Genomic DNA, 23,524 nt, shown 5'->3' on the forward strand with positions numbered 1-23,524 from the left:
GATAAAGAATTAAAGATAAGATAAGTCACATGACCTACAGTTTCTGCCGTACAACACCGCAAAAAAGTTCGAGCTCTAAATTTTTTGTATCAATCGGCCAACCCCACTAAAAAAACGATCGAAGCAAGTCCTGCATCCAGCCGTTTGAGACGATTCAGAAAAGCGCAAAGTCATGAATTGACAGAGTTTTCGGGCGCGCCTGGACTCTATACGAACTTTGACGCCTTCAATTACCCGTCTAAAAGTTTGTTAAGAGAATTACGCCAGGCTATGAGCCGGTGACAGCTTCAGCAATGAATGTCTCGCAGCCCATCTCGTCTGCGATCGACAGCGTCGACTTCGACTTCCTCACTCCCGCAGAAATCAAGGCTATTTCGGTCAAGAGAATTGAGAACCCGACAACTTTCGACAGTCTTCTAAACCCTATACCTGGTGGTCTTTACGACCCTGCGCTTGGAGCCTGGGGAGACCAAGTGTAAGTAGGATGTAGTAATAATAGTAACATTTTCTGAGTACGTGTCGCATACTGATCGAGCTTTTGTAGCTGCACAACATGTAATCTCGCGCAACCGCATTGCCCCGGCCATGTTGGCCACATCGACCTTCCCGTCCCCGTATACCATCCGGTCTTCATGGACCAGATTTTGAGGTTACTCCGAGCCCAATGCCAATACTGTTTTCGCTTCCGAATGCGACGAGTCGACATCGACCTTGTCGCATGTAAATTGCGCCTTCTTCAGTTCGGTCTCATAGACGAAGCTAATCACCTGGACGATATCACGGTCGATACTACCGACATACAAGTGGAGGATGAGGATCTTTCCGAGGGCGAAGAAACCTCCAATTCGGATAGGGTGTCTCGGATGAGGGAGGTATACACCCGATCAATCTTAAAGCAACATAGGTTGGGAACCGCCGACATCAGGAAAGGCAAGCATGAAGGCGCATCGGAAGCTAGGAGAATAGTACTCAAAAATTTCTTGAGAGAAATAACCAAAGGTAGATCATGCGCCACCTGCCAGGCCATATCTCCAAGTTTTAGAAAAGACCGTTTTGTCAAGATTTTCGAGAAACCACTCAGCGCAAAAGACCAGGCTAAGATGGCCCAGCGGAACATGGAACACAGGGATGCCTTGGCTATAAAACGAAAGTCGAAGGCAGACGTGGCCAAGAAGCGTAGCTACGCATCTGACGAAGGAATAGCAGATATCGATCTGCCTTCAAGCGAAGGAGAAGCCGAGGCTGAGAACGACGAAGATGAAGATTCAGAAGGTGAAGGTGAAGAGCTCGATGAGAATGGCGATGTGATCATGACAGAAGGCGCCGGCAAGTCCTCGAGGGCGAATAAGGACTCAGCAGCCAAATCTCAACAACGTTATGTTAATTCGATGGAAGTTCAAGCTCGACTGCAACTTCTATTCGAAAAGGAGCAAGAGATCATGCGTCTAATTTACAATTCGAGACCATCTGGAAAGAAGCTTCCCGCAGATAACTTCTTCATACAAACCGTCCTCGTCCCCCCGAATAAATACCGCCCAGAAGCCAAAGCAGGCGACGGAGCAATTGCCGAGGCTCAACAAAATTCGCTTTACAAGATGATTCTCTCCTCATGTGCACGAATTGCTCAAATCCACAAAGAAATTGCCCAAAATGGGAATAATCCTGACGAAACAACCCGACGGCGAGACATTTCTGAAATGCATGAAGCATGCGTTCAGCTCCAGGACAGCGTAAACTCCCTCATTGACCGAGATAGGAATCCTATCCGTGGTGCCGCCGGGAAGAGGAACGAAGACGGTATCAAGCAAAAACTGGAAAAGAAGGAAGGTCTATTCAGAAAAAACATGATGGGAAAGCGTGTGAATTACGCTGCCCGAAGTGTCATTTCTCCGGACCCCAACATCGAAACCAGTGAAATAGGTGTCCCTCCTGTTTTCGCTAGGAAGTTAACTTATCCAGAACCGGTCACGAGTCACAACTTCAGGGAAATGCAACAAGCAGTCATTAACGGCATTGACAAGTGGCCCGGTGCTGCAGCTATTGAAAACGAGAACGGGCAAATTATCAATCTGAAGAACAAATCCGTAGAAGACCGAGTCGCTTTAGCGAACCAACTTCTCGCGCCGACAAGCCAAGAATATGCTGGAATTAGGGGCAAGAAAGTTCACCGACATCTCGGAAATGGCGACGTGGTGTTGATGAATCGTCAACCCACCCTTCACAAACCTTCAATCATGGGCCACCGCGCTAAAGTTCTGCCAGGAGAGAAGACGATTCGTATGCACTACGCGAACTGTAACACATACAATGCAGATTTCGACGGTGACGAAATGAACATGCATTTCCCGCAGAACGAACTCGCCCGTGCAGAAGCTTTGAAGGTTGCCGACACGGATCATCAATACCTCTCTGCCACGGCTGGAAAACCCCTGCGTGGTCTGATCCAGGACCATCTTTCCGTCTCAGTCGCCCTTTGCAACAAGGACACATTCTTCGACAAAGGCGCATACCATCAATTAATATACAGTGCGCTGCGTCCCGAAAGTGGCCATATTACATCCGAGAGGCTTGAACTCGTACCGCCGGCTACCATTAAACCGGCTTTACGCTGGACTGGAAAACAGGTGATCACGACCATACTAAAGAACATTAAGCCGGCTGGCTGCGGTGATCTCTGGCTCTCCGGAAAGTCACAAGTGAAGGGAGCAGCATGGGGAAAGTTCACCGAAGAGGGAGAAGTCCTATTTAACGATGGTGAATTCATCACCGGTATCCTCGACAAATCACAGCTAGGACCAAGTTCCGGCGGCTTCGTGCACTCAATTTACGAGATTTGGGGCCCCGAATTCGCTGCTAAACTTCTCGGCTGTCTAGGTCGAATGCTTACTCGATACCTTAATATGCGGGCTTTCAGCTGTGGTATGGACGATTTGCGACTCACACCCGAAGGCGAAAGGACTCGTAAAGAGAAGCTACAGAGTGCTAACCATATCGGTCTCGAGGCTGCTGCAAAATTCGTTAGCTTGGGTGATCGTACAGACGTGACCAGCACAACCCCTATATTGCTAGAACGCTTGGAAGAAGTTATGCGCGATGACTCTAAACAGGAAGATCTTGATCATGTGGTAAACTCGCAATCTCGTCTTCTCTCTAGCGACATTACTGTTGCATGTCTCCCTGTTGGTCTCGAGAAGCAGTTCCCCAAAAATCAAATGCAGTCGATGACAACATCTGGTGCAAAGGGAAGTTCTGTCAACGCAAATTTGATTTCTTGCAACCTTGGTCAACAAGTTCTTGAGGGTAGGAGAGTACCTACAATGGTCAGCGGTAAAACGTTGCCATGTTTCCGCCCCTTCGAAACTAGCGTGAGAGCTGGCGGCTATATCGTGAATCGTTTCTTGACTGGAATACGCCCCCAAGAATACTATTTCCATCACATGGCTGGACGAGAAGGTCTTATTGATACAGCCGTGAAAACATCTCGATCTGGTTACCTCCAGAGGTGTCTTATCAAGGGAATGGAAGGTTTGAAAGTGGCCTACGATTCATCTGTACGAGATGCCGATGGATCAATGATTCAGTTCTTGTATGGAGAAGATGGCTTGGACATCACCAAGCAGAAGTACTTGACTGATTTTGGCTTCGTGCTTCGCAATCAAACATCGCAGATCGATCAGCTTGGTATCGCCGAGAGAGGATGGGACCAAGAGATTTATGAGTCTAAAGATTTTGCTCAAAAGTACCAAAAGAAAGCCGTCAAATTAGCCAAGGCGAACAATCCGAAGGGACTCGACCCCATTCATACCGAGCTTAACCCCAACAGACATGCGTTTTCTACATCGGAAAAGTTTTACGAGAAGGTAACCGCGTATATCAAGGACAACAAAGACGGGCTAATCAAGGAGAAGGAGAAGGAGAAGGGAGAGAAGAGCCACAAGGGCCACAAGAGTTCAACTGCCGCACTTATTCCTCGTAAATATGCGGAGAAGATCTTCCATGCTAAATACCTCAGCTCGCTAATGGAACCTGGTGAAGCCGTGGGTATCGTAGCTGGCCAGTCTGTCGGTGAACCCTCAACCCAAATGACACTCAACACTTTCCATTTGGCTGGTCACTCTGCAAAGAACGTCACTCTCGGTATCCCACGTCTAAGAGAAATTCTCATGACAGCTAGTGATCACATCGGCACACCATCTATGACGCTATTACTAAACGAAGAGTTGTCTGAAGAGGACGGCGAGACTTTTGCGAAGGCGATTAGTATTCTCCCGCTCTCGCACGTCCTCAACAAGGCTACGGTGAAAGAACGCGTCGGGAAAAGCGCCAGTTATGCTCTAGCGAAGAAATTCGACATCCATCTCGAATTCTTCCCCTCTGAAGAATATACGAAGACGTACGCAATTAGTATTTCCGACGTACTTCACACTTTGGAGATTAAATTCTTGCCCATGCTAGAAAAGTTGGTTAAGAAAGAGATAAAAGCAAAGACTGATCGGGCAGACGCTGCGGTACCTGAGGTCGGTACCAAATCCGGAGTGGTGGAAGTGGCGTCTGGTAACCCCGAAGCCGCTGCCCGCGATGATGACGACGATGATGACGATGGCGACGACGACGATGCGACAAATGCTAAGCAACGCGCGAACCGATCGCAGGCAGTTTCTTATGGTGCAAATGACGACGAAGACGATGAAATTCAAAGGCGAATGGAACGTGAAGCGTCACCTGAAGATGAAGAAGAGCCTGAAGACGAAGGATTTGGTGGTAGCCCGCCGCCAGAAGGCGACGACGAGGATAATGACTCGAATGCTGGTAAAAATTCGAACACACGCGAAGCTCGAGTCATGGAAAGGACCCGGGTCGTATCTCGTTTCAGATGCGATGAGAAGAAAGGAGAACGATGTGACTTTACACTCGAATACGATTCCGACATACCCAAAATCCTCATGCTGAGCATTGTCCAAGAGGCAGTCAAGAAGACTCTCATACAGCAAATCGATGGCATCCGCACATGCGTCTTCGTCGCCAAGGAAAAAATTACCAACCCGCGAACCGGCACGGAAGAAGAGAGGCCGGTAGTCCACACAGACGGCGTCAATCTCCAAGCCATGCAAAAGTACGGCGACTTCATCAACCCCAACAGGATCCAGACAAACGACATCGCAGCAGTCCTAGAAGTGTACGGCGTCGAAGCGGCACGCAGCGCCATCATCCAAGAACTCGGCGCCATTTTCGACGGCCACGGCATCAGCGTCGACAAGCGCCATCTGAACCTCATCAGCGACTACATGACCCGGAACGGAGGCTTCACGCCGTTCAACCGAAACGGCCTCAAGGGCAACGTCAGCCCTTTCACGAAGATGAGCTTCGAGACGACGCTGTCCTTCCTGAAAGACGCCATCCTCGACGGCGACTGGGACGACTTGAGCACGCCCAGCAGCCGCATCGTCATGGGAAGGCTGGGAAAGATCGGCACGGGCGCTTTCGACGTGCTTACCAGGGCGCATCCGAGGAACGGGAAGAATCACTTGGGTTAAGAAAGCTGAGGGCAAGCAAGTCGCGGTGTAATGGGATTCGAAAAGTTGGGTGGGTGCATGGGAGTTTTTGAGAGCTTGGTTATGGGTATATTTAATCATGTACTTATCGTCGTTTTCAAGAATATAGCAGAAATGTTTTATACGTTATCATAGTTTGGTGTCGTGGTTTGTGATATAGAATTGTGTCTGCGTGGTATATTGAGCCGGTATGTATGGCTGTATATTCATTGTGGAAGCTTCAGAGTAAAGCTTTCCGTCAAGATAGCCGCCTTGATGCCACCGGGCATTTATATTTCAGTCCTACTTGTGATGAAGGAATTATGTGAATATCTGGTTTCAATGTAACGAGTCAAGATATTTGAGGTGCCATCGCTTGAACTACGAAAGCGTTTCAAGTTTCGAGATTTCCATACACATTCAGAGGTGTGTTGTTAAAACTCTAGATCATATCTAATTAGCTTACCGCGACTTCAGTCTTCTCAGTTATCACGAAAGTCTTCACACTCATTTACAAAGAAATAGGAAAGTAGCTAAAGTATTTCAATATATTTATTCCTATACTCATAAATATCCACGAATGTCATATAACAAAGGAGTAGCAAGTACGAAAACCATCAAATCAATATACGATATAAACATAAACATAAATAAATCAGTCCGCTCCCGAAAAAACAATGACGACTTCACACGAATTTGCCACAGGCAGATTTCGCCACTCAAAACTTCACACCCAGCTCTGTGTAACACAATAAGTGCCTTGAGTGCCTCAAGGGAGTAAGTATTCAAGTGAAGAAAAACCCATATCTATCAGACTTTGTGCGCATTTCCGGCCTTGCATTTACTTCGATCTAATACTGAGGCATGGATTTACATGTACCGCGATCATGAACCTTCCCATATGGAAATGGAAAGTAAGCAAGCATGGTGCCGGTGGATGTTTCTGGTGAGAGCGCGAAGGCGGCTCATTCAGGAAACTATCGTGAGCTGATGAACCAACTCACCCTCGTCACATACATACGTAAGTTAAGTATACTTAAACCAAAGTAGTTTACGACTATACACCTTAGAAAAACTAGATGCATGTCCATTAATAGGATACAAAGTAACACAACACTAAGAGTAAGTGTTGGATATTATAATAAAAACAACGGCAGCTACGAATAGCCTCATATACGCATAAATAATCAAATAGGCATGGTCAATGCCCGAATCATAATAAGCAATAGGCATTAATCATGCAGCACTACTGGAGTCATTCACTGTCGATGTTTACTGTTATGCGATCGTGAATTCTGCAAGTATTGTACACAGTGATCCATATCACAATGGCAATGGAAGAGGTCAATCGTTGTGAACAAGGGTTCTTATTCCTGTGTTCAGTGTATTGGCGCCCCGAAATGGCAGCCTAGAACTGATGTACAATCATGTTCGGTGTGAATAAAAGCACCGCGATCAACTCATAACGCCTTAATGATTACCCATTCCCGTGCAAAACCGAGTCATCATGCCATCCCTGTATCGTGATAGGGTACTGTACGCCCTAAACCCAATTGCCCATGAAGGTCACTAGTGAACAAGTGCGGCAACCGCTTAGTTGCGCTCACCACGGAGACGGCGAGCGAGCTGGATGTCCTTCTGCAAGGGTTGTTAGCATGTGTATCAATCAATAGTGATAATGAGAGTGTACTAACCGATTGGATGGTGACACGCTTGGCGTGGATGGCGCAGAGGTTGGTGTCCTCAAAGAGCGAGACGAGGTAAGACTCGACGGACTCCTGAAGAGCACCGATGGCGGAGGACTGGAAACGCAAGTCGGACTTGAAGTCCTGGGCGATTTCACGAACCTATCAAAGTCGCGTTAGTCTAATGTTTATTGTCGCGTCGCGGGGAAACCGCGTCGGCGTTATCAGTGGAGTGGGAGATTGCGACCGCAACAGCCATGCGACAAGTGGCGCAAGGGATGTGATCATGCAAATAGAATTAATTGTGATAACTTACCAGACGTTGGAAGGGGAGCTTGCGGATGAGCAGCTCAGTCGACTTCTGGTAGCGACGAATCTCACGGAGAGCGACGGTACCAGGCTTGTAGCGGTGAGGCTTCTTGACACCTCCGGTGGAGGGTGCGCTCTTGCGAGCAGCCTTGGAAGCAAGCTGCTTACGGGGAGCCTTGCCACCAGTGGACTTACGGGCGGTCTGCTTAGTGCGGGCCATTGTAGTTGATGGTAATGTGTCGATTGATGATGGAAAAGTTGATGAAAGTGGTTGGGTTGATGGTTGTTTTGATTGAAGGTGAGGCGGAAGAGATGATTGTTGTGGGTTGGAAGTGTTGAAAGGAAGATGGATTGGAGGAGGGGTGGGGGACCGGTATAAATAAGTTGAGAATGCGGGTTCTGGGGGCTGGCTGATTACGTGCAAAGGGCAGTAGCAGCCTAGGGCACCTGAATCAGATGGTCAATGCGCAGTGCAGGATCAGAAAATTCAAAAGCGCGCCTGCTCTGGGTTGTGTTATTGATTATTTTTTCGAGGGGAGACAGGGGTGCGTTTTGCTGTTAAAAAATGCTTTGGTTTTAGGTGGGAAATTCGCGGGCTTGGTTGCCATCAAAAACATCTTTAATTTCTGATTGGGTGCACCACTCCGCGTGTCCCCACACATAAAAGCACTTTACTACATTCGTAACTTTCAATATTCTAAATCAAGAAAAGAGTTGGGCAATTACTTTGGAAAGTACCTACGTACGTGCATTGCGACCGATAAGACATCTGGTAACACATATCTAGATGCGTCACGGCGGTTCTTGCCTGTAATACTTGCAAATGTATACGGTAAGTACCGCCGTATCTAGAAGCTACAACCCAAGTAATTAGATACTTATGTAATAAAAGATGTTGCTGTTTGATGTTTCCATGTATTTGACACCTTTATATTGGCACTTAATTAACCTTGTTGAGGTTCTAGTCTGTCATCAAGGAGATCATAGCAGCTGGTGCGCTTTGGTTAGGCACTTGGCAACGTGAGTGCGTCTCGGAAAATACACCTGCATGTGAAGCATCAAATCAAATGTAAGCAAGCGCGCCGCGTGTAAAATTCCATCGTAGATGCTATTAATGATTGGTTACACATGCAAAGTTTCCCCAGATATGTACTTAAATAGTAACATCATGTAGTTACATAGTACACAAAGCTCTTTCCCTCGCGGCGATATGCATACGATATATGAACAGTAGCCATTGAAAGGTGCAAGTGCGATTTATGATACGGTACATAAATACTTGTTCACGGTATTTTCTAACTATTAGGAGTAAAATGCCAGAACTGGCAGGAATACGAATTAATGATTGGCTCATTTTAACTTAAGGTTTTGTAAAAATAGGCTTAAAGGAGTATAGTGCAATGGTTGTGGGCTTGGTGTAACTGCCTGCGGTGCGCTTATCTTACCTTTTTTCTATTGGCCAAAACGGCCATCTTTATTTTTTTCTTAAAAAAACGCTGGGGGCTGATCAGGCACGCAGTTCGCGTTGATGGATCCACCAGGCTGATCTGATTTTACGCTAATGCCATCTACCCTTCCTTATTTAAAACCACCTACTTTCCCCACGTCTTCTACCTTTCAACTTCAAAACAACCCGCTTACATCTCAGCCTCACCCGCATAAACTGCAATTACCACTAAACAACCAACGCAAACTACCACTCACATCTTCACTTAACCTCATTCAAGATGACTGGACGTAAGTATTCCCTTGTGTTCCTAGCCAGCTATGCTTGGTGTCGCCTTGCATTCAGCCTCAGCCTCATGAATATTCATCGCTAACGCATCTTCAATAGGCGGCAAAGGTGGCAAGGGTCTCGGAAAGGGTGGTGCCAAGCGTCACCGCAAGATCTTGCGTGACAACATCCAGGGTATCACAAAGCCTGCTATCCGACGTCTCGCTCGTCGTGGTGGTGTCAAGCGTATTTCAGCCAGTAAGTTGCATTCGCCGCGTCGCGTCCACTGTATCTTGAACTAACGCGTCTACTCAGTGATCTACGAGGAGACCCGAGGTGTCTTAAAATCCTTCCTTGAGGGTGTCATTCGTGATGCTGTCACCTACACTGAGCACGCCAAGCGCAAGACCGTCACCTCGCTGGACGTCGTCTACGCCCTGAAGCGACAAGGCCGCACCCTCTACGGTTTCGGTGGTTAAGCTATCGGTCATCTTCGGTTCTGGGAAGGGAGTTCACGTCTGTTACGAAAGTCATTTTTCTCGCGATTACCACACAACTTGCACTGTGGTTGGTACGACGGTCATGGATTGGGTCTGCGTTTAGGGTGTTCACTGTACCATAAGGGTTTAAGGGTGGTCTACTACACTACATGGATTTGCCCGTCGAGGCATAATCAATTCGATGAACACATGAAATTATTATCTACCTACTAGTGACTTGTCGCGTATTCGTACTATGTTCGTGACGCGTCTCGCGTTTATTAGATTTGTTGATCTAGGCTTCTGGAACATTGACCTCCATTTTATCTAACCCCGCCTTGCTTCATAGCTTGCATGCATCCCGCCCCTATGTTGATATTTGCTTTGAGATGAGTCATCGGTCACTTGATCTGTTCATGATATTTGTAGGAGTTGAATGACTCAGACGTAGTAGCAACTATATTCACCCTAGTGCTATATGCTATCTATAGATACACCTCATTTCTCGAAGTTGTCATCGGCACAGTGTAATATCTACGAGATGAATGAAATCCAATTGTCATCCATTTCTTGATGGGACGTCTCTTTGCTTGGTGTAATGTGTTTGACTTTTTTGGATGACTGTTTGGATCCCTAACGTGAATATATCGGCGCTAGAAAATGAGTCCGTCATAAAATAAAGGAGATCCGGAGGTATGTTTTCTTCCGTGTCGGTGAGGCTCCTTCGTTACACGAAAGCGCGGTCCTTTTCAAAAGCTTTGGCTTAGATGTTGATTCGGTCGGCTGGGATGTATGAACAGAAGTAGTTCGGTCCGTATCCATAGATGCGTTATTCCGTGATCATGACATATTCGATCCTGATATTTTCTTGCCGTCAGCATCTTGACGCCACAGGATTCCATAACAGATTATCCATAATTGCGGCTGTAAGCTGACTTGTTCATTATAGTTGTGTCCCTAAATATTAGTGTCAAATTGTCGTAAGACGTTTACTCTAGTATTAAAATACGGGTCGAATAAGTATTAAGGTTAAGTATAGATTAGGAAAATCGAAGTCATTATGCATATTATGTCATTCCTTACCAGCCTGACTTCCAAACAATGCTATTCTATCTCCTTAATAATATATGCTAATGAAGTATATCTAACGGTATGATTTCATACAATGACGTGGCGCATTTATAAATGTGGTAAATATCATGAAAGTCTAAGGTGGTTAACCGAACATACCTATCTTTAATGTTTAACATATAACTTTATTCCAGTACTTAGTAGTAATACAGGGCATGTCAAAATAAGGCATCACTAGTTTTTAAATATACTAGTATGGTTTGTACAAGCTTTTCGTTGTTACGGGATAATTTTTACCATATTACATGAGAATATCAAACTAAAACTCTAATGCTTCGTAATACCCCCCAAAGGTCTACATTACACACTCTCATGTAATAACTATTCTTACCCATATAACGTTCTAGTCAATCATTGAATGGTTTTGCTACATCATTGATCTAATACGCTGTAGTGTGTAGTTTCTTAGGTGTTAGAATATTCCATGCCATGAATTACTTCGATCAATTAAGCTTCTGGTAAGCGTCGCCCTTAAACCCGAAAGAAACATGTACACCAATATCATACAATTAAGCCGTAGTCATTACATGTGGATGTTCCCCTGGGGAAAATGCTCTGGCAATTAAAGCTGTTTTCCATGTCATGAGGGCAAAACGAGAAATCGAATATCTCAATAGCCAAGAGTTGCTGAAAACATAACGTTACACATATTAATAGTACTAGTAAACAATATTGTTTAAAATGCGATTTAGTCTTACTCAACTAATGTAACTGAAGCTGCTTAAGAACATTCTGTGATTATATGAAAACACGTATGACTAGCTCGCATGAGATGGGAAACATTTCATAACATGGTTATTTCTATATTTCTACGTCACATCCTTGGACACAACCAACTTCGTCCGTAACATAAGTTGTCCTATGGTTTAATATTGCTTGAATCAGCATCGTAACAGGTACACACATCTACGATACTAGGCAAAGCTAAGCTCGAGCATGGACGAATGCTCGATTCAATATTATAACGTGATGAATGGGGACGACTATAGTTCGACTTTACCAGTCACTTCAAATAATACACCGTAGTTACTTAAGTTTAGGGCATGTGATGAACCAGTGCCTCTGACATTGGCGGTCGAAGGGAAGTCGTGAAATATACATATATTATCCTCCTACATAGCACGCTGTCTTCAGAAGCGTCAACTCCTTGACGGCAATGATAGTCGAGGCTCACGTTCCATGGCTATTGACAAAATTATGTATACACCAGTATGTGCTGACTGATTCATAGGTACCTAGAGACAATTCCCTTGAATGATCAGAATTTTGTTCCTCGAAGTTGAGGCCACCAACCCTTTGTCGGAGTTTGGTCGGAATCAGCAACGTCGCCTATTTCTCCCACGTTTTGCTCATCGAGCTGTGGAATACGTGGCTATTGCCTACATGAATAAGAGTAGCTACGTTTCGAGGTATGGATGACGATAAGTTGCTGCCTATCACTTCTACTACTACAAGACACCGGATTACGAATCGACACCGCCCTTGGATATAATGCGTCACACTTTATTTCCGACTAAAGCAGGATGTGGAATCATTCCGTAGCCGTGGCGAACTACGTAGCAGTCCCGGTGAAGCCTCACTTTTTATTAGCGTGGCGAGCATACTTGTCCATAACCTTGAAACCTGCATCACATGAACTGCTAGGATCCACCAATGAAGCAATCTAGCTGAATTTGCGGATAAACCACCTTGAAACTCCTAGCATGGTACCACTACCACGTATAATACCGGTCAACTAAACTCGTTATAGGTGCATACCTATGTAGGTTATGTTTTAACCAATCATATCACTTCATTATCGGGGTGGTCGGCTGTGTGGCTTTCGCCGGGACAAGCCACTGCCGGCCGGCTTGTCCGATAAGCCGGAGGGGAGGTTCCCAGATTTTACCTGATTGATCCGGATCCCCGACCATACAAATTCGCAAATCATGCTTTCGCCACAAGCCGCAGTGTCAATCCAAGGCAGGAGTGCTGCACGTTCATAGCCGAGCGCCTCAATTGTCGTCAAGATATGGCCCCTCACTAGCCACGCAGTGCAAGACTTCTTGCCCCACAAAGAAAGAAAGAAAGAGAAAGAGAAAATGAAACCTGGAAAGAAAAGGGGAAAAGAAAGGTCAAAGCAAAAGAGAAAGAGAAAGAAAGAAAGAAATGTCAGCGAGTCGAAATAGCTGATATATGCGATGGTATGTGGAGATTGGCGCCGCGGCTGATTAGAAGTCGCTGGGATTTTGCAACGCCCTCAACGCGAAAATACGCGTGTTATGTCCAATTACAGCTTAGGCTGGTCGCGTTTTATGCGAATATCAATCAATTTCGTCCAAGCTAGGAATAGCATGGTCCTAATCACTCAATCCCACTCTCCCTATAATCCAGTGTATAAATTCTTTATTTCCTTCACCTGTTTGGGTGAATTTTTGGCGTTGTTTCCGCCATGCTAGTCGACGGAGCCCAGCCAACTGTTCAATTACCACATAGTCAAGCGTCTACCTAGGTAGGTATTCTGTAGGTGGGCTTGGAACACAAACCACACGTGATTATATTATGCTGCGGCTTGCCGTCGATGTACGCGAGAACAAGTCAAAAATTTCCGAGGTACAACGTGTCGTGGAAGTGAACCGTGCGACCGGGAGAGATGAGCCTATACGGAAATGCCGTATATTGCAATATTTGTACCCAAGTGAAACCAACGTATCGGTGCTGCTCAGCTGGGCGAGAAAGAATTTCATTATAGGGGAATACGAATAGCTATTCGAACACGATGCAACCTCCGGTGCGAATCTAGCCCAATCGTCTCCAATATCGTGCATGGTCCTAGGAAAGGGACCCAGCAATACCAAGACCAGGTGCTATAAATCTGAGTTACCTCGGTTGGATATCGGACCTGATGTTGAACGATATTCGTGTTGGTAACCAACAGGTGGAAAGAAATTGTTAGGTAACCTGCCTTCTAGACCACATGCAATTCGTCTAGATGCATGGATTGGTGTGTAACGCTCCATTCTAAGGGGACCAATTGCCTAGGTAAGTAACGATTAATCATACCAGTAAAAACCTGGGATTGCGATAGCGGAATTACACTGGCTAGGCGCCGTTTATGCATTTTCGGGGCGTACACATTTCGGCAAAAATGAGACTTCCACGGTCGTACCCAACAGCCGTGGAGATTGTCTCGATGGTTCCTAGATCTCGATACGCCATTGACGTGTGGCTGTGTGTTCGTGTAAAGTCAGGTACCGGCGCTACAGCCCTGGAGGCGGGTGTGTGCGCACTAGAAACGTGGTTATGCGGGGTGGTAAAATGAGGAGCGAAAAAAAGCGAAAAAAAGGGTAGTGGGTAAGACTTATCTGTGTAAAGCGCTAGTCCATAAAGGGGTTCACTCGTAGACGTTCGAAGCCACCGAGCCGGGGCCGGCCGACGCACAATGGTGACACGGATTACTGATTTCAGCTATCCAGGGAGGACCATATGCATTAGGTACCCAGGTCTGAAATGTGTGTTGAGGTGTAACGTGCAACCTGCAACGTATCTCTGTCTTGGACTTAGTGTTCTTCGAACTAGGTGGGCATTCGCTCTAAGCTGGCATTTTGGGCAACGACTTCGGTTGAAGCGAACAACAGTCCCACGTGGAAAGACCATGAAAAGAGGCGTCTGCAGAAAGCTGAATGTCACTCCAGCCGCAGCAGATGCAGCAATAGACTGGATACACAACATAAATGATGGAATTTTAGAATCGTAATCTGAACTTTCCCATGCTCCGAATCCGTGGCTTGTCAGCGCTATCGGTTGGGAACGGAAGGGCTGTGCGCGCTTATGCCCCTGGATGATTACATTTGCCGGAGGACCCTAACGCCCGGTTCCTGATCTGCTGGGCAATGTATGGAGATAAGCGAGACCAAAAGCGACTATAGCCGATGTTGGGAATGAATCATCACAGGTGTGATGCGTGATTGAATTTGACTCGGTATGATTGCGGGCGGCCTCCTAATTTCCATCAATATAGTTTAATGCCTGTGTAGTTCTGATTGGGTTGCCAGAACTACCCGTACTTCGTAAGTATAACCAGGTAGTATGCACCCCTCAGTATCCCTTGATACTGGATCTAGATACTTCCTGTGAGAAAAAGGACAGCCCTATAGACGCAGTAATGGTAGGCAGTTAGCGAAAGGAAACAAGCAACCGGGATAACCGATATGTGAGATACCTAAGCGTGTAAGTACAATTGCACAGCCACTGTACATCCCTGCGTAGATCGCTACCTGGAAGCGTCCAGGCGCCGTAGGGCCACGCACCTAGCGCACCATATGTAGAATGTTCCACGGCCCAGATTTCAAAATTTGTTCACATCTGCCGGTTCCAGATCTCCGGGAATTCATTCTCCCAACAAGAAACGCAGAAGGTCATCAATCGTCGACCATCGAGCCTTGAATCCAGACCGAGAAGAGATATGCGACCGGAGATCTAGCCCTACAAACGGCGAACGCCGCTTGTGGCTTCATTGTTTTGTTGGTTGTATGGTGGTGTATGTACCTAAGTAACCATTGAAAATATTTTTTTTCCTCCTGGTCATTCAACATTGCGACGGACGGGTTTTGGGCGTCACGTGTACCATCTAGTCTGCGATCCCCGGGTTCGGGGTTTGTGCTGTGAAACCGAGAATACGTTGCAATCCTGCATAGACCTGCATATCACCCATGATAAAATTTTGTCAGGTCATCTTCCGCTCGTCCTCAGCATTATGTATAACGATAGTTAACCGTAGCCGAAGCAGTCAGAGATGTCGGACTCATCGGGATGCATTGGCACTCGTTGAGACTTGCAGATGCCTGGTCCGATAACCAGGCCGATGTTTCCGTTCCAAGGTTCCCTGTAGGGCTGAATAAGGCCAAATTGTGTCTGCGTCTTTCAATGCCGAAAATGTCACGAATCGACGGGCGCGCTTCGTTTTCCGGGGACCATCAATTCCCCGCGGAACAACACTTTGCAATGCACTTTGTAATCTGAATCCTAGTAGAATGTTAGAATGTCGAAGAAGACGGGATTATGAAGCGATTGCATGACCATAAGGCCGAAAACTTCTTGTTGAATTGCTAAGTTATCGCATCGCTATCGCCGTATACCTCGGTGCAGTAGTCCCATGTTCATGCCTTTACGGCCGCATCGCTAAATCCACCTGTCCCGAAGCGAAAAAGCCCCGAAATATCCATGGACGAAGATGTTGCTCCGTGATATAGTTTATCACGGGGCGAATTAGTAACAGCTGCACTGACATATTCCACAAATGATGTGGATGAGTCTTTTTACTTTTTACCTACATAGTAGACTATAGTACCTTCTAGTATAGTTCATGAAAATTCATGATTAATGTTGGTGTTAGTGACCGTGGGACGATAATGACCCGACTACCACGAGAGAGTGATCTGACTGGTACCTGACATGTGACTAGATCTCACACGTGTTAAATGGATGGATCTCTTCATGCTAGTCATCGTTCTAGCCTCGTAATCTGTGCTGAAATCAACGATGACTACCTAAGTTTAGTGCTTCTAGTACTTTTTTCTCTCCTAATCTGGTCTTATTGATTTGTTAGTTTCTGCTTTAACTATGCACAACGCACCTTAATTGATTCTTTTCGGGACCAATTGCCAAGACCGGAAATGTCCTTCGCATCTTTTAGGTCTCGACCACTGCTTGCTGAATAATTGTGGCTTGTCTATCTTCTAGAAGTGGCAGTGCACTGCATTGCTCAGGTACGTAGTTCCGCGGGTAGCCGGATATACGTCGGTATCCGCTGAAGTAGTACGTATACCCAGATGCTTGAATCAATACTGAAATAGACGGATGACTAATGGTTGCGTCGGACAAGAATCGGAACTTAATGGAACTGAGTAGACCTAAACGGGGAATGGTGATGCAAGCTTGGAGCGGAAGGGAAACGGGAAAAAGTAAAAGAAAAAAATGGGAAGAGAAAATCTCGACTGTCGACGTTGTGCGACCCCCCCAACTAGTACGATCGACCCACACGGATCCATGGATGCATCTAAGACCCAACTTAACCCCTGCCCACCAAACTTGCAAACTGCATAGGTAGGTACCTAGGTATCTACCATAATACATCGCGGTTACGTCATTTTGACTAGGGCGTGCCCATGCGAAGCACCCCCAACTCTGTAATCATGTATATTCGACGTCAAATCGGTATTAACGTATACGCGCATCTGTATCCACGGATCTATTTGAATTACTGGTGATGAATAATTCGTTTTCACTTTTACGATGGGTGTTACCTCACATAGTATGCATGTATTATACTCGGCAGTGCTGCTTGTATATACCTGATGGGATAATAAATATCATCAGCCACCGTCTTAATTTTGCTTCATCCATTCATCTTAAGAGAGGCAAGCCATACCAAGACTCGTCACGATTACATACATAACGAATATTAGAAATAACCGGTGACACGGAACAACAAGCCAAAAGCTGGACCGGACAAGCAAACCGAAGACAAAGCCGCACATTCCCCAAGTTGACAACTTTGGTTGGACCACATGATCTAGCGCTTCATTATCAAGCCATCATCATTATTCACCTGACTACTACTCATCCAATTCAAGGGAAGAGAAAGAGAATTATAGAGACGGACCGCCTGGACTCCGATTCACAAAAGAATAGTATCTGGAGCTCTTTCTCAATTGGTGACTAGACCGGCGGAATCCGGGTCCGAGTTGCTAATACCAAATAAGGTTACTGGAGGCTCCTCTATTAGGGTTCCCCTAGGCACTTTGCAAAGTTCCTCGGCAGGTGGAGTGGTGAGAAAGGAATTGGGAAAGTTCGTTCCTTGTGGTACGTATACAAGTACCTATGTACCCTTGTACCCCTCCATGGTCTCCCATACCCCTGTCGGTGCCCTCACACCCCGGTCCCTATTAATCTGGTTGTCAATTCCATACTTAAAGTCATCATAGTCGCCACTCCTCAGCTTTCCACCCCACACTCTACAAATCTAACACAATCTTCTATTCACTATTTGATCTTAACAATCTAATACATACACCAGATTTCTTCATTAATATCTTTCAATACTGCGAACACACTAGTGCAAATACTTAATCGACGTCTGCTCGTTCACTCATACCATCGCATCGTCACACAATATGATGCAGATGCTTGACCACAATAGCTTTTCATCGAGAACTCACCAACCGTTCCAGTTCTTTGCTCAGCAGCCTCTCGAAGGTGACTCGAATACGAATCTCGTATCAGGAAGAAATAGCGGGTTTCATCCATCAACATCACTATCGAACTTAGACACCGCCGCCGCCGCCATCGCCGCCACCCAGCGATACAGAGCTCCCGCGACACCGTCGCAGTCGGCATTTGAGGGGGGAAACAACAGCCAGAGTCTAAGTCAAGTTCCCGAATTGATGCCGTCGGACTCGTGGATGCTTCACAGCAACCAGCAAACTCCAAGGGCTGCACATCGGTTTAGCCATCAGCGAGAATCCTCTTTGTCGTCGCTAGGATCCAATGGCCCGGCGTCGCCATACAATGGCAACACATCAAATCCTCACATAGCCGTCACAGATTCGAACAACGATGCGTATCAAGATATGAGCAGTGGCGACAACAGCTACGGATATAATTTGGGAAAGTCGATGCCTATGACCGACGCCTCTTTCTACGCGAGCGCCTTGCCGAACTACAGCCATCGCGACAGCAACGTTACTAATACCAATAGCCACAACCGTCACAGCGGTCGCGATGCTTTCAGTGGTCAGCACATGTCGCGTGATGTAGCCTCGGCTGACGGCATACAAAACATAGCGAATCAACAACAGCAACATAAATTAAGAGGCGACCGAGGCTTAGCTCCGGCTCCTGAGTTGTCCATTGGCGGTGGATCATCTACCAGATCTCATCCCGTTTCAGTGGCAAGTTCTATTGCAGGCGGTGACTCACCAGCTACTCCGTCGTTCCACGAACCCGAGGATGACTGTCGAAGACCAAGGAATGGTGAGGCCTCCATCTACGAGAGTGATTTCGATGATTATGAAAACTACTTACACCTTTTCGACGATGCAGTTTACAACAACAACCATGTCCCGAAGTTAGATCGCACTATGACCGATATCTACAACGACGAACTCTTCAACCCGAACTTCACCATAACGTCAGCGTCTCCACCGCCACAGACGCAAATAGCCATGTCGCCAAGCAACGAGTTGTTCGCCCAAAGACTTCAGGCTGCCAACAGCCAACACTTGAGTGCTGTCCAGTCCCCCATCTCCAACCCATCACGAGACGACCACTCGCCATTCCGACATGGTTCTCCATATGCTTCCGCCATCAACGACTTCCCTCAGGTTGGTATGGAACACATGCGACTTGGATCGGCTAGACAAATGCATCAACAGCGAAAAGCGGAGCGAGAAGCGAAGGAACTACAACAACAACTTGCGCGCAACTCTACACAGCAGCAAGGTACTCCTAATACCATTTCGCCGAAAGATGCGCTACTCGACTTCAACGAGTCGGACGAAGCTTCCAATATGCCCTTATTCCCATCGCAAGAATCTCACAGCTACAACATGGAACAAGTAAGAAACGACGCTGTGAATATGGCATCTAGAAACATTTCACAACACTCAAGCCCGTCCTTCCAGTCAGTAGCGTCGACGCCGATGCAAAGCGGGTTCAACTTCTCCATGCCGATACCGCAGCAATACCCTTTCATTGGTCACCAGCAACAGCAGCGCTCGACGCCGGCGACTTCGTCATATTCCAGGGTTAGCTCGGCCGATGCTAGCAACTCGGAAGGTGGCGAAGCACCAAGCCAGAAACCGGCGGGGGCTAGCGCGGATGGAGGCACTTACACTTGCACGTATCACGGATGCACTCTACGGTTTGAGACGCCAGCATTACTACAAAAGCACAAGCGCGAGGGACATCGTCAAGCCAACGCTCTGAGCCACGTCAGGTCGTCACCGACGGGGTCGGGCGGCATGCCGGGCAGCATACTTAACAGTCAGGCTGGGCCGCATAAATGCGAGAGAATTAACCCTAGCACCGGCAAGCCCTGCAATACGATCTTTTCTAGACCCTACGACCTTACGCGTCACGAAGATACGATTCACAATGCGCGCAAGCAGAAAGTTCGTTGCGACCTCTGCACGGAGGAGAAGACTTTTAGCCGGGCAGATGCTTTGACGAGACATTACCGCGTCTGCCACCCCGACGTCGAGTTTCCAGGCAAGCACCGGAGACGTGGTGGTGCTGGCGTATGAGCTGGCGCGCATAGTGAAGCCTAAAGCATTGCATCGTGCGAAGGTACCCAAGTATCGAAGGTACTCATTCGCCAAGCCAGGCGTTGCAGGTTGCAGGCAGGCGAGAATGTTCCTGGTGGGGAGCCAAGGAGTGTGCTCGAATGGTCTGGAAGTTGAACAAAGGCCCAATGCATGCAAGGCGCCGGGGTGTGCAGGTGGGGCTTCCGTTGACATTGGAAGAAAGGGTGGAATATCAGGGTCCAACGTCAATTCTGCAGGGTCCTGCGGGCTAATGATGCATCTGGCTATTTGCGGCATGGTCGATTTTAGCGTTGGCCCGGCTTCTGAACTAGGGTGTTACCTACAGGGCGCTGATCAATCAGGGCCGCTTGGGTTGGAACCCGAACCCGTCGCAAGCCCACCAAGCCCTTTTCCCCGCAGCACCCATGACTAGCTCCGCGTTATGACGTCGCTCCTATGACGTAGGCCTCAGGGTTCTTGGGGTACTTGGGCATGGGTTGAACTGGCCCAGAGGTACTACGGGCATCACCACCTACATCATACTCATCATTTTCCATATTCGTTTATCATCGTTTTGCATCATCGACACCCATTCGACCGTCCCAAGCCTTTTCTGGCGCATTCCACCGGAACAGCTCATCCACGGTTCCCGTTTCTGATGGGTTCCCACGTTACACCACCTATACCACAAGTACCATCATTACCATCAGATCACTTCTGGCTTCCTGTGGGAGCCCATTATGATGTTTCGCATCTGTCATCACTTTGCATTGAATCGGGCTCTTTTCCTGGACACCCACATGGAGCTAGGCGTCATTTGAGAAAGGGTAAATAAGGGTTCTCTTTGTTTTTGTGTGTCTAATCATCCTCGCTTTTCTTTACGTCATCCGTCCATTTCATGCGGCTACGCGGGTTCGGGTTACCTATAGACATGGGGACTAAAAAAACGGCCGGGATCGGATCAGCGATGATTATTCTTTGATCGGTTTCTTTTATATCATTTAATGTTCTTTTTTTCACCTGTATAAAACTTTTCGCCTGTACCGTCAATGGAGGGCAGCGTCTATTGCTATTTTCCAAATTGCGCTTGGGGGTGTTGTACGATTCCGGCATGGGGAAAAAGAAAAGTGTTTTGAGCCAGGCCTCCGATGATTGGGGGAAGAGGAGGCACGACGAGACGAGAAATATCTTATTACCACTTATGATTGTACGATCAGCGGGCTATCACATCCATATCGTTTTTTTGGTCTTTGTTTATCATTATCATTATCATCGTCAGGCAGAGCGCTGGATGGTACACAGGAGTTATTACCAATACCAAGATTGATGCCGGCTAAAGATTGTACGATACAGCGGGGAATGATGGGCCTATAAGAAAACGAGGAGCCGACTGAGATGAGCTCGTCCCGATAGATTACTTTTCCTGCGAAGGTACCTTAATAATACTACCTACATAGCTGTACACATTGAAACTTTTCGATCGCGACGTTTCTTTTTAATTGGTGCCTTATATGTGTGTGCGCGTGTTAAATTTCTTGTGTGTGTATCATGGTAACATGCGATGTAGAATGTGTATGTACGCATACGTGTCTCATTCTGACGGCGTGCAGATTAAGCTTATATTTTTCGAGGCGTGACCTAACGTAGGAGAATTTAAAGGGAAAATAGGGAAAACAATCAGTGAAATGGACGGGATTCTATTGGCTGGCGATCGCGCCTCGGCTTAAAAACGCTTACGCCGGGACTGCGGGTTGGGTGAGGTGGCTTGGCTTCTTCTGTTTGCTCGCAGATTTAGGGGTCCAGGAGGGGAGGAGAGCAGGAGGGTTTTTTGTTTGCATCTTTTGCTTTTTTTTGCGAGCTTGCGATTTGGTAATTTGGTTTATGATGATGCTATCCTACCTTACCTACCTACCTAGTTATGCTACCTAGTATGCGACGTACATGCAGGAGGCCTGGAGGTTGGGCCCCTATTTCTGCTGTTTGATATCCCATCCAGATTCCAGATCCATACGTCTTGGCCAACCGACCTAACCTGTCTGATCTGACATACCGACATGAGATACTAAGCATCAGGAAGCTGTCCAAGCATACGCATTAGCTAATTTACATATGTGTGCCCAGCATCACGGCTAAATTGCCGCAATGCATGCGAAATTCGAGGCATCGTCAGGTTCGATGACTGGCATCTGGCATCTCCACGTATATCGAAATGCGCACCGAATGGAACGCACGACCTCCTTCCGCGTCTGTTTCGCCGACGCGCCATCGGCCATTGGCAAGATGCATCGTGAAAAGCTGGTCAGATTAAGGTAGCTATGCTACATAGCTCCTAGCTAGCCCTAGCTTGCTTGTTAGGTCTCCATCTTACCTACCAGCCTACCCTACCTCTACCTACGACTTGAGATTTATATACATAGCCCCCCTGGTCCCTGGAAGCATCCCCTAATAGGAGGACGAGAGTAACAAAACAGGTTACCTAGGAAGGGAGGAGTTACATCTGATCTAGCCCAGCCTGCTTACGGTAGAGCCCAAGCAAGCAACTCATCGAGTCATGATCAATTTTTACTTAATTATTTAATCTATATTATCTCGTAGTAGTGGAATCCGTATCTGCGTACATGCTATACATAGCAGCAAGGGTGAAAAAACTCGCATCGCATACTACATAGTACGTACATGTATGTACGTCTGTAGTTGTGTATGTGGGTGCGTTCGTATCAGTGGACGAGGCAGGGATAAGAAGTAGCGCGCTACTGCACGACATGTGCAGCGTTCGTTGCATGACCCCCCCTAGGAAGAAGTGATGTAATCGGACAGGAAAGGGAAAAAAAAAAGAGTTGCAAGACCCCGTACCCTCGAAACTCTGCAATCGTATCTGTATATTCCTCGGTCGTATAACTCTTATGGTTAGGCGAGCTGTACTATGTATGTACATACATCTCCGGGGGCTATTAAGCTACATGCTTAGGTCAGTAGACCCTCTATCGGAGGGCGGTCCTTAGCCCGGTTCCCCACTTGGTACCTACCCACTACTACCCAGTATGTACCTAGGTACGTACATTGATCATTGATAGAGAGATCGTGTTGATCGTTGATCGTATGGGATCGTCGGGATTCCTTGATTTTCTCGTCCGTTCTGGAATCTAACTCGGCTCTAGCCGAAGCCACCCGACGGTACGCGAAGTACGCGAGGAGAGGTTTTCCCCACACCCAAATCTAAGACTTAGCCACGGATCTGCAGCGGGAACGACGGGTTCGTGTAATTTGTGGCTTGAAGGCGAATTTGTAATCTGTGGCTGTGCCTCTATAACACGTAAGTTCACCACATAGCGTCGACGGGAAGACATGGGGCTCTCGGGACTTGTGTCAAGTATACGCGCACTACCGCCCT

General features: G+C 47.0%; 4 protein-coding genes across 4 annotated transcripts; 3 read left to right on the forward strand and 1 right to left on the reverse strand.

The window, feature by feature from the left end:
- The first annotated feature begins 101 nt into the window (after positions 1-101).
- On the forward strand, positions 102-6,034 carry F4807DRAFT_51478 (beta and beta-prime subunits of DNA dependent RNA-polymerase). Its single transcript, XM_048003140.1, has 2 exons — positions 102-475; positions 545-6,034. The coding sequence occupies exons 1-2, from the start codon at positions 294-296 to the stop codon at positions 5,532-5,534; spliced, it is 5,172 nt and encodes a 1,723-aa protein (XP_047855057.1). The 5' UTR covers positions 102-293; the 3' UTR covers positions 5,535-6,034.
- A 710-nt stretch (positions 6,035-6,744) lies between these two features.
- Positions 6,745-8,081, reverse strand: F4807DRAFT_421807 (histone H3). Its single transcript, XM_047997612.1, has 3 exons — positions 7,533-8,081; positions 7,226-7,378; positions 6,745-7,169 (listed from the first exon to the last, which is right to left on the reverse strand). Exons 1-3 carry the CDS (start codon positions 7,743-7,745, stop codon positions 7,125-7,127), a joined length of 411 nt encoding a protein of 136 aa, XP_047855058.1. The 5' UTR covers positions 7,746-8,081; the 3' UTR covers positions 6,745-7,124.
- A 1,171-nt stretch (positions 8,082-9,252) lies between these two features.
- On the forward strand, positions 9,253-9,718 carry F4807DRAFT_459381 (histone H4.1; the record flags this gene model as incomplete). Its single annotated transcript, XM_048001350.1, has 3 exons — positions 9,253-9,262; positions 9,360-9,497; positions 9,555-9,718. 3 exons carry the CDS (start codon positions 9,253-9,255, stop codon positions 9,716-9,718), a joined length of 312 nt encoding a protein of 103 aa, XP_047855059.1.
- An 8,130-nt stretch (positions 9,719-17,848) lies between these two features.
- Positions 17,849-20,462, forward strand: F4807DRAFT_51539 (uncharacterized protein). Its single transcript, XM_048003141.1, has 2 exons — positions 17,849-18,862; positions 18,932-20,462. Exons 1-2 carry the CDS (start codon positions 18,004-18,006, stop codon positions 20,131-20,133), a joined length of 2,061 nt encoding a protein of 686 aa, XP_047855060.1. The 5' UTR covers positions 17,849-18,003; the 3' UTR covers positions 20,134-20,462.
- The last annotated feature ends 3,062 nt before the right edge of the window (positions 20,463-23,524 follow it).

The sequence above is a fragment of the Annulohypoxylon truncatum genome (genome assembly GCF_022578515.1).
Source record: "Annulohypoxylon truncatum strain CBS 140777 unplaced genomic scaffold F4807scaffold_12, whole genome shotgun sequence".
In the NCBI taxonomy this organism is placed as follows: Eukaryota; Fungi; Ascomycota; class Sordariomycetes; order Xylariales; family Hypoxylaceae; genus Annulohypoxylon; species Annulohypoxylon truncatum.

What these genes read in the sequence shown, in the direction of transcription:
- F4807DRAFT_51539 (XM_048003141.1), top strand. Translation starts at nt 18,004, where the DNA reads ATGATGCAGATGCTTGACCACAATAGCTTTTCATCGAGAACTCACCAA. An exon ending in CTGTCGAAGACCAAGGAATG is followed by an intron (nt 18,863 to 18,931) that starts GTGAGGCCTCCA and finishes TCGACGATGCAG; the next exon opens with TTTACAACAACAACCATGTC.
- F4807DRAFT_51478 (XM_048003140.1), top strand. Translation starts at nt 294, where the DNA reads ATGAATGTCTCGCAGCCCATCTCGTCTGCGATCGACAGCGTCGACTTC. An exon ending in GGAGCCTGGGGAGACCAAGT is followed by an intron (nt 476 to 544) that starts GTAAGTAGGATG and finishes GAGCTTTTGTAG; the next exon opens with CTGCACAACATGTAATCTCG.
- F4807DRAFT_421807 (XM_047997612.1), bottom strand. Translation starts at nt 7,745, where the DNA reads ATGGCCCGCACTAAGCAGACCGCCCGTAAGTCCACTGGTGGCAAGGCT. An exon ending in AGCTCCCCTTCCAACGTCTG is followed by an intron (nt 7,379 to 7,532) that starts GTAAGTTATCAC and finishes CGACTTTGATAG; the next exon opens with GTTCGTGAAATCGCCCAGGA. An exon ending in AGCGTGTCACCATCCAATCG is followed by an intron (nt 7,170 to 7,225) that starts GTTAGTACACTC and finishes CAACCCTTGCAG; the next exon opens with AAGGACATCCAGCTCGCTCG.